At 32.9% G+C, this 10,490-nt stretch overlaps 1 protein-coding gene across 1 annotated transcript; it reads left to right on the forward strand.

Annotated features, from left to right (window-relative positions):
• Positions 1 to 4,084: 4,084 nt before the first annotated feature.
• LOC145043442 (mitogen-activated protein kinase kinase kinase 1-like) lies at positions 4,085 to 10,004 on the forward strand. The gene is made up of 9 exons (XM_078992101.1): positions 4,085 to 5,310; positions 5,551 to 5,635; positions 5,719 to 5,781; positions 5,870 to 6,027; positions 6,949 to 7,021; positions 7,095 to 7,154; positions 8,019 to 8,129; positions 8,666 to 8,875; positions 9,628 to 10,004. Exons 1-8 carry the CDS (start codon positions 4,418 to 4,420, stop codon positions 8,861 to 8,863), a joined length of 1,641 nt encoding a protein of 546 aa, XP_078848227.1. The 5' UTR covers positions 4,085 to 4,417; the 3' UTR covers positions 8,864 to 8,875; positions 9,628 to 10,004.
• The last annotated feature ends 486 nt before the right edge of the window (positions 10,005 to 10,490 follow it).

Raw genomic sequence — 10,490 nt, forward strand, 5'->3', positions numbered from 1 at the left:
TTCCTCTTCGATACTAACACTCAGTCAATCTGCATCCGACTCGCCGAGTTGTATGAACAACTCGTCGAGTCCTCCTTCAACACATGAACACTCTGGGCTGTGACTCGCCGAGTTGTATGAACAACTCGTCGAGTCTGTTCTTGAGGTATAAAGATTGCCTTGGACTCGCTAAGTCAGGGCATTGACTCGCCGACTCCCTACATGAATGAGTCCGATCTCCGACTCACTGAGTCCTCTCATAACTCACTGATTCTACTCGGCATAACACATAAAAGGGAAGAACTTGGGGACTCGCGACCCGACTCGCCGAGTCTGAAGAACAACTCGCCGAGTCGGTTGCATGCAACACTACTCTGATGATTTTGCTCAAATCTAATGCATACAACTTATAGATTTGGGTTCATAAAGCTCGGCTACCAATTAAAGTTTCCAACTTTACATGTACAAATGCATGAAAATGGATTTAAAGGCTAAAAAGACACTTGAAGAAATAGATCTATGGCTTTCAAGCAAAAAGGCTCCATAAAGGTGTTAGATCCACGACTTTGGGACTAAAACATGGCTAGACCCGGAGTCCAATCACCCCAATGTGATTTCTCTACCATAAATAAGCTAAGGAATGGATAAAATGGTCTAAATATGATTTAACAAAGGAGAAATAATCATAGCAACAGAGGGGATCCGGTTTTTACCTCAATAACTCTGCAATGGATGCAAGATCTTGGACCTTCTTCTACTCCCTTGGATCTAGCTACTTCTTCTCTTCTAAAACTTCAAGATTCACACAATAAATGCTCAAAATGCTCAAGGAAAGGTTAGGGTTTGCTAAATGATGCTCTGAGGGTGAAGGGGGATGAGGTTGGGGCTCAAAACATGGCTTAAATAGGGTGCAAAGCCCGGGGATTTAGGGTTTCATTCAGACTGATGGACTCGCCGAGTCGCCAACTCAAACGTGCTTGAAATCCCGTCTCTACTCGATGAGTTGGGCTACTGACTCGTCAAGTCCCTCTTGAAACTTGAATAAATAATAATATTAAATAACATACCAGAATCAGGGTGTTACATTTTACCTCTGTTTTTGGTTAATATATATATATATATATATATACACACACACACACACACACATTTATGTGTTGTGTTTGTGATGTTCATGTTTATATTTCTTTTAAAACAAAAAAGCTATGTTCAATAATCTCATGGCTATGTGTGTTGTTTGTATGATGTGTGTATGGAATGGCTGATCCCTTCTAGGTTATTGTTGTTGCTGCTGTAAGGTCTCAACCCAACAATCTCAAGGTTGTCATGTACGAATGAGCTTCCATTTGCATCCAAACAAATTTTTGTGGTTATTTGGTAAATTATTTTTCATGTTTTCATCTCTTATTTGACTTCAAGAATAATTAACTTATAATTGGTTTAAGTTTATTCAAAATTTGGATTAAGGTTGTTTTCATTTCAACTTCAAATCTACGGGCTATCACCACCACCTCTAGAAACCTTATGCCTACTAGTTGCCTCACTGTTCACATAAAAAAATACACATATAAACGTCTCAAAGGTATGATTTTAAACCCTTGAATTGATATATGTATAAAATTTGTCAAAATATATTGATCAATATTTCAGTGCTTAGAAGTGTATATTATCTGTTCTAAATCAAAATATATGTGGATGAAATGCTTAGAAGTGTACATTTTGTGTTTGTGATCTAAGTACTAAGCCGATATGGTGCAATGGAGATGATTTTACAACTCTACTTTAAGTCTTGAAATAAAAAGTATGTTATAAATGTGTTATGTTCTGATTTTCGGATTTGATTTAACATATTGGTTTGGTAAACGATTATGAATAACATACTTCTATTTTGTTGGTTTCAGTTGGTTTAGCACATTAGTCATCCATTTGACACCACTTGTGTATGTGGCTTTGGGAGTTAAACCTATGTACTTTCCCTAATGTAAAGTTTTATAAAATTTAGCCTTATTATTGTTTATAATCCCTTTTATATTGTTTTTCTAGGGGAACAACTGTCAAATGATTGGATTCAAGGATGATGATGATACACCATACGTTTTGATGGTGCACAAGGTAGACATACTGATTTAGATATACATGTGTCTTTATACTATAAAAGAACTTAATAAGATATATTTTGTTGGTATTGCGTTTCCATAGGCAATTATAATTTACATCACAAGGAAAATTTGAATGTGTATTTGACATCACAAGTCATAGATATACCACACTGGTTTAATCTAAATGTATATTATTATTTGGTATCGTAAGAAAACTTAATAAGATATAACCAACTTTTTTTTTTACTATAACCAACTCCCAAAAATTCAATTATGTTTGTCTCGAATCCTTTTGGCATTATGGTTAATATAATTAATTGTTTGAGTTCCTAATAAAAATGAGCAATATACAATTGTTAAAAATAATGTTCTAATGTATGTAATGTGTATTTTGATGACATTCTAAAAATAAAAATTGAATTGTTTTAAATATTAAAGATAAATATCAAATTGTCTAATAAAGATAAAGATAAGGTTTAAAATATACATAAAACTTTACAAAAGACAAATAATGTATAACATGTTTTCATATAATATCGTAATTGACATATTTTATTTTAAAAAATTATCAACTATGATTACATGTCAAATTTACTAAAAGGAAAATTATATGTGGTTTTATTGAATGTGTACATTAATTATAACTCAAAATAAGAATATATTTATATTTTTAAATAAAAAAGTAGGTCATAAGAAAACATAAACGAATTTATCAACGTTTGAGATTCGTCCGAACAAAAGAACTATCAATATTTTAACTTGGTTAATACGTAATGACTTTATGGTTTGATTTGATAGCCGAAAGAAAACAATTTACCAAAAAAAATTAATCATCACTCGGAAACTAATCATCGAAAAGAAACTATTCAACACCTCCCCTTATCATTTTTTTCGCAATAGCTAAAGGTTTTGTGAATTAACAAAGAGTTGTGAGACACATGAGGATTAAACACCTCATACACGAGTCAAATTCTGAGGTTGAAATGGAATCACAAAGAAAAATCCAAAGAATTAGGGTTTCAATTTTTCTCATTTAAGAACTCTTCACCTATCATATTGTTGTTATTCAACAGTTCAATGAAACAAAAATCTTTTTCTACTTACATATATGACAAAGTTTCTTTTAACTTTGTTTCAAATTTTATATTTGCTAGCATGATTTTTATTGACAATTATTTAAATTACAGTAAACTGTTTGCGTAAAAAAAATCGCCTTTAAAAATATAATTTTTGAAAAAAATTATTCACCATGTCGTTTGACACGGGTAAACGGCTAGAATATATATATATATATATATATATATATATATATATATATATATATATATATATATATATATATATATATATATATATATAGGTTCAGGTTCATTTGAGACCATTCTAATTTTGTGAGACCGTGAGACCAAATCTAAAAATAATTTTAAAATGCAAAATAAATGGAAAAATCTAAAAATTCTTTTTTATAAATATTATTTTCGGAACTTGAATTAACTAAAAAAAATATAAAAAAAAAAAAAATTCCGTTTTTTTTTTTTTGAAAAATACGTGAAATATTCTAAATACAATATTACACTGACATATTCTAAAAAATAATTTTAAAATACAAAATAAATGGAAAAATCTAAAAATTCTTTTTTTAAATATTATTTTCGGAACTTGAATTAACTAAAAAAAATAAAAAAAGATTCTATTTTTTTTGAAAAATACGTGAAATATTCTAAATAGAATATTACACTGTACATATTCTAAAAATAATTTTAAAATGCAAAATAAATGGAAAAATCAAAAAAATTCTTTTTTTAAATATTATTTTCAGAACATGAATTAACTAAAAAAAATAAAAAAAATAAAAAAATAAAAAAATCGTCTCACAAAATATAGGTGGTCTTAAATGAACCTAACCATATATATATATATATATATATATATATATATATATATATATATATATATATAATTTATTTAATCCCAAACTTAAAACATTCGACATTCATATTTTAAGCTTACATAGCTTTTAACGAGAAAAGAGGGGGGAACTTTTGCGGAAACTTCACTGTAAAAAGTGGTGGTGTGTGCGTGGGCGATATTCATATCTTGAAGCCCACCACCACACAAAAGTAAACAACCACCGCGACCTTCTCTTTCTTTGACTCTAGACGGCGTTTACCCCTCTCTTTCTTTTTCCCTCCGGGACGCGGGCAGTCAACCCTTTTGGAGATCGCCATTTTCCCGAGCAAGAAGTCAAGGTTCTACGGAGCAAAAGCTGATCCGACCATATCTCAATTGGCTGAACGATTTTAAGTTTGATGGGTTAAAGAGATCTCTTCTATCTCTCAATGCATCACTTGCCCCAGTTTCTCGTTATTAATGGCGATAGACGGAGAAAGAAGAAGACGCCAAAGAAGCCAAAGCTCGAGCGTATGAATGCAAGGAAGAACATCGAGTACGAGTTCTCCAGGACATCCACAGAGGAGGCTTCAGTGCGGTCATCAGCTGTTCGAGGTACTCGCTCACTTGACATACTACCCTCGTTAATTGATAGGACGAGCTTTCGGATTGATGGAAGTGATGCTGGGCAAGTTGAAATAATTTGTCGTAGTTTAGGGTTTGAAAGTCCCGAAGATTTTGGGATTCCCGTGTCATCCTGGGAAGCTAGAAAGATTCGGTCTACTTCCGATCTTCTTCCCACCTCTCGTTTAAATCTCGATACTGATCATGGTGCGACTGCGATTGAAGAAGAGCAACCAGCCGAAATTATTGGAAAGGAACGTAAATCCGATATTATTAGGGTTAGAGTTGGTAACGGAATTAAAGGTGTCCGGCCTCCGGTTCTTTCTCCCCCGTCTTGTTCTATTCCGAAATCCTTAATACATCATCACGATGCTGGATCCGAGTGGGATGTCGTAAGAAGTTTCGCCTCCATTTCCATTGAAGCCGGTTCTTCTTCTGATCATGTGAATCAACAACAAGGGTTTAGGCTGTCCGAGGAAGAAATAGGTGACGTGGAGAATGTTAGGATGAGACTTTCGGCATCGTGTTCTTTTACAACTTCCAATGAGGATGATTCATCAAGTACTACCACAGAGCCTACATCCAGTATATCACCAAATGGATACGGATCTAATATATCCACTAATGGAAGATTCAGACACATAACTATTACTCACTGGCAGAGGGGTGAGCTCCTGGGGCGTGGCTCATTCGGATCAGTCTATGAAGGCATTTGCGAGTAAGTGTTTGATTCTTTTTTTTTTTTTTTTTTTTTTTTTTTTTTTAATAAATAAATAATAGAGAGCAGTGCGTATTTGTAATTTTGTATAGTAGTCAGTCAGTCAGTAACTGGACTTGCCAAGCAGATTTTGTCTCTTTAAATCGTTCAGAGTCTCAGCAGACGTTAACTATGTGGCAATACCTGATTTATATACATCTGATCTGATACAAAAGCATATTTCTTGTTTGTTTGTTGCAGCGGTGGATGTTTTATTGCTGTGAAGGAAGTCTCTTTGCTTGATCAAGGTGAACAAGGAAGGCAGAGTGTACTCCAACTTGAACAGGTTGGTCTTGTCCTATATTACCATTATTATGATTATGATATGTATCTGCTGCTTGAGAACTATACTACTTCCTTCCACTCCAGGAAATTGCTCTTTTAAGTCAGTTTGAACATGAGAACATAGTTCGATACTATGGGACAGATAAGGTACTGCATTCCTTGTAGTTGTAGTTGTATTTGTACTTGTGGAATATAAATTTATCTCCATCATTGGTTGGGTTGGGGTGGGTTGCAGGATGAGGCGAAGCTGTATATATTTCTTGAGCTTGTAACAAAAGGTTCCCTTTTAAGTCTGTATCAGAGATACCATCTTCAGGATTCTCAAGTTTCCTCCTACACACGCCAGATCTTACATGGTCTTAAGTATCTGCATGATCGCAGTGTCCTACACAGGTATTTATTTCCATATGCTATTTTTTTACCCATAGAAATCTATCTTTTGCCTCTATCTGCCAAATTAAACCACCAACTATTCTTACATCATTCTCAAATGTGCTTTAAAAACTAGCAGCTTACTCATTGCTATAATTTTATACATTTTTCAAACAACAATGTTGTAATAAGAAACCACAATGTTGTGATAAGATTTTATTTTTCTTTTTTTATCCCTATGATTTGTAACTAACTCAACCGAGTGTTTGTCCCAGAGACTTCAATTAGTACATGATGGAAAGAAAAATAAGGATATGTATCATATGAAAAATTTGTAGTTGCTATTTATGAGAAAAATCATTGTTCAATATATGAAATTATGAATGTTGTGCAATCAAATAGAGACATACATACATTCATATGATACATATCCTTCCTCTGTAATGTGTAACACACACACACATTATTGTATCTCTAAGCTAACAATTGAAGTTACCACCAAACTTCCCACATCTACCTGTAAAAACATGTGACTAAAGTCTAAAGGCTCTCTCTCTCTCTCTCTCTCTCTATATATATATATATATATATATATATATATATATATATATATATATTATCGAATCTAGGAAACTTGTGTGCATTTCTTGTGAGGTAAGTCTCTCTCTCTCTCTCTCTCTCTCTCTCTCTCTCTCTCTCGTTGTAATCGAATCTAGGAAACTTGTGTGCATTTCTTGTGAGGTAAGACAGCAATATATATACAATGCTAGACTATGAAAACATAATTAAATGAATCCCATCCCATGCAAGGTAACAAAGTCAACTGAAGAAACCTTAAATCATATATACAGTGGTAGGGTGAAGTTTCTCTTCATTTACAAATTTTATAGATGGCAAAGGATTTTTGAAGTTGTAGCATCTTATTATGTGCTTGTTTTTCAGGGATGTGAAGTGTGCAAACATATTGGTTGATGCTAATGGGTCAGTGAAACTTGCAGATTTTGGGCTGGCTAAGGTTGGGTTGCTATGATCTTCTTAATTAGTTGGTATTGGTAGTGTAATTCTTAAACCTTTCCTTTATTGTACAGGCCACTAAGTTCAATGATGTCAAGTCTTGCAAGGGAACTGCATTCTGGATGGCACCTGAGGTTGTCTCACTTTTATTTTCCACAACCAATATTCATATATGCTATTGCCTATTGCAAATTTGCAATTGATAGATGATATATGATATATTATAAAGCTTTAAGCTTTGTATTGTTTGTTTTCTGCTATTCTAGTTAGATGAGATCCTCTATTTTGTGAACAGATAGATCTATGGAGCATTATTCGGGTAAAATGCAAAAAATGAAATGACAACCACAACCTTCTTTTATTTAAAAGTGCATTATAGTATAAGCCAATCAATATCAATAGAATGAATAATCAATCTATTTCCATGCATCTTTGCCATAAAACTTGTAATGCAACCCCCAACAGTATGGTAACATTATTTTCATGCAATAGAAATAGACATACTTATACTTAAAATAAATAACTTATTTTATTGAAGTATAGTATGTATGAAATTAAGCCCCAAAACAACAGATTTCAATATCTTTGACATTATGCTGTTGAAGTATACTTGTTATATATATATACATACTAAGAGTTTAAGCACCAAAAACAACCAACTGATAATAAATAAGCATATGAAAAAGGTGGGGCAGGTATGTGTATGGTTTATTTGAAAGAGAAAGACCCCTGAAAAGTTGTTCAGTCTGTAATAAATTAAATGCAGCCTTAGGGTTTAAACTCAAGACAAAACCAATTGCTAAGGCTATGGGTTATGTGATCATCACATTCACATTCACATTCACATGGCTTGAATTTGAATTTTCTTCATGTGGATGCCTTCCTGTATGTATAACACAAAACAAGACTAGTTTCTTTTCTAGGTTATGAAATGAAAATTCTTTGATCATAATAAATTCTGATTTAGTAAGGCAAGGATGGATTTGGATTGTTTGCAGGTTGTAAATCAAAAAAAGAAGGGGTATGGACTTGCAGCAGACATATGGAGCCTTGGTTGCACTGTCTTGGAGATGTTGACACGTCAGATTCCATATTCTCCAATGGAATGTGTATGTATTTTTTCTTCTCTAACAATTATTATTTTTTCATAATGTCTGTTGTTTATTTCCATGAGTCAGTCCTACCTATTCCGATGTTACTTTTACCCTTGCCAAGCCTCAGTAAAAACAATAAAACTACACTACTTGGTACTTGCTAGGCTATTATATTTTATAAGTTTGTTATGGATTCTAGAGTACTTGTTTTAGCTTCACTATGCCTCCTAGTAGTAGTATTGGTTCCGGTACCATGTTCGTGTTGTTGAAATTCTAGTACATTTTCTCAAATACTTCGTTTTCAACTTGTCTAAAGTATCTATGCTTTTGTTCCATTTTGGCTGACGCTTTTATTTATTTAGAACAATACTTGTAATTTTTTATTTAACGGAGAAATTGGTCAGTATCACAATCTGAAACTGAAAGCTTCTGGATTGGTTCTGTTTTAAAGAAGGTTATTTACTTAATTAATGCTTTGAACTGTGTAGATATAATATATTTTTAAAAAAGAAAAAAAAAGAAGGTAATATTGTTGTGATGAACATGAACAGATGGCTGCATTATATAGAATTGGAAGCGGTAAGCCTCCACCGGTTCCAGATGGTGTTACAGGAGAGGCAAGGGATTTCATATTCCAATGCCTTCATGTCAATCCAAGAGATCGTCCAACTGCTGCTCAGCTCTTAAACCATCCGTTTGTTACAAGGCCACTTCCTTCCTACAACTACAACTACAAGATCCTCAATTAAACCAGAATCAAGGTATTTATTTATTTATGTCTTATTATTACAACCTTTTCAACAGAACAGGGTTTCTCTATTTAGTGTTTGGGACAAAAGTAGCATTTTTTTAACATCCTCAATTCCTCATAACCAAAAACAGCCCATGCTCCAAAACCAACCTTAATGACTACTTGTTGGACTTTGTCTACCCACCCACCAGATTGTGCTAGACAGAATTGTTTGTAGTATGAAAAGGAAAGAAAAGAATATAATTTTTTTCAATTATTACAAGCCTGTTTGTTGGGAGAATGGGATGGTGTATGTGTCTAGTAAAAAGAAGAGAGGGGTTGGTTTACTTGGTCGGAATTTGGTGTGTGTTTATGTACAAAGGTGAAGTCACTTTATTTTGAATGATGGCATTTATACAAAATAAAATAATAGTAGGCAATCTGGCATGTTTTTGGAAAATAAAATAGTATTAGTTTATTGTGTTTTCAGTAATACTACCAATGTGCATGGGTATCAAGCAAAGGTAATGAATGTACAAAATGTGGCTTAATAGTTAATAGTTAATACTATGTCAAAGGTAGTTTTCTATTAGTAATAGGAAAGTGAAGGATATGTAAGAAGGGCAATTTACTCGGTCTTGTCACTTGTGTGTGTGAATGATGATGGAAAAATGCAATTTTAGTTTTGGTGGTTAGTCTTGATAACTTTGTATTGTATGTATGATGTATTTGTATGGTAACACGATAATATTACATTGTGTTTAATGTTTATATTTATGACAGACACAGATGGGATGAGATGAGACGAGATGATGTGATGCAAGCAAGAATAGGGGAATGAAGGAGGGAGGCAGTATTAATATTAATATTAATATTAATATTAATTAAATAGTGTTGCATTGGGTTAATGATGAAACGTTGCTTCTGCTTCAGTTCTGCTGTGTTCCTATTTTCTACCAGTGATGGTGATGTTGAAGTATAGTAGCAGCAGCCACAGCTGTTTAGAGAGAGTAAAATACTGTTTAGTTTGTTTGTACATCAATTCTTTTTGTTTTTGATGACGAAGAATAGTAGTTGTAATAGTTTAGTTTGAATTTGAAATGTAAGTAAGATTATTGTTATATTTAATGGCCAAGCATATAAGCATTTTGCTATCTAAATATTGAATCCTGTTGCATTTACTTTCTCTTATGAAATGTAAGTAAGATTATTGGCAATGGCTGGCTCACAACACTACTTCTTGGGCTTACATTAGTTACATAAAAAAAAACAATCTACTTTCTCTTATGATTTAACTTTTACCATACTAATATTAAGTACTCTTTACTCTAACATGTCCACTATGTGATCTCACGATTTCATGTTGTCATAAGAAACTGCAAAATCACAATTCTTGAACTTTGAAATACTTTTGGGACCGTTTTGTAACGAATTTAAACTATTTGGGGGCTGTTTGGTAATTTAACTAACAAAGATAGGACTGTTTTGGTTAAAATAAATCAAGCGAGGTACTGATATGGTTTAATTGGAATTAAAGTTTGGGAATTATACTGAAATGGTTTAACCAAGATGGGTATTTGTGTAAGATTTTTAGAAAAGAATTCAATATGCAAATAAAACTTTATACACATGTGCATATTAGTGTT

Source organism: Lactuca saligna, chromosome 4 (assembly GCF_052625555.1).
Source record: "Lactuca saligna cultivar CGN05327 chromosome 4, ASM5262555v1, whole genome shotgun sequence".
Classification (NCBI taxonomy): Eukaryota; Viridiplantae; Streptophyta; class Magnoliopsida; order Asterales; family Asteraceae; genus Lactuca; species Lactuca saligna.

Coding starts and splice junctions, on each gene's coding strand:
- LOC145043442 (XM_078992101.1), top strand. CDS start 4,418: ATGCATCACTTGCCCCAGTTTCTCGTTATTAATGGCGATAGACGGAGA. Junction 7,022..7,094: donor CAGATTTTGGGCTGGCTAAG/GTTGGGTTGCTA, acceptor TTTATTGTACAG/GCCACTAAGTTCAATGATGT. Junction 7,155..8,018: donor CATTCTGGATGGCACCTGAG/GTTGTCTCACTT, acceptor GATTGTTTGCAG/GTTGTAAATCAAAAAAAGAA.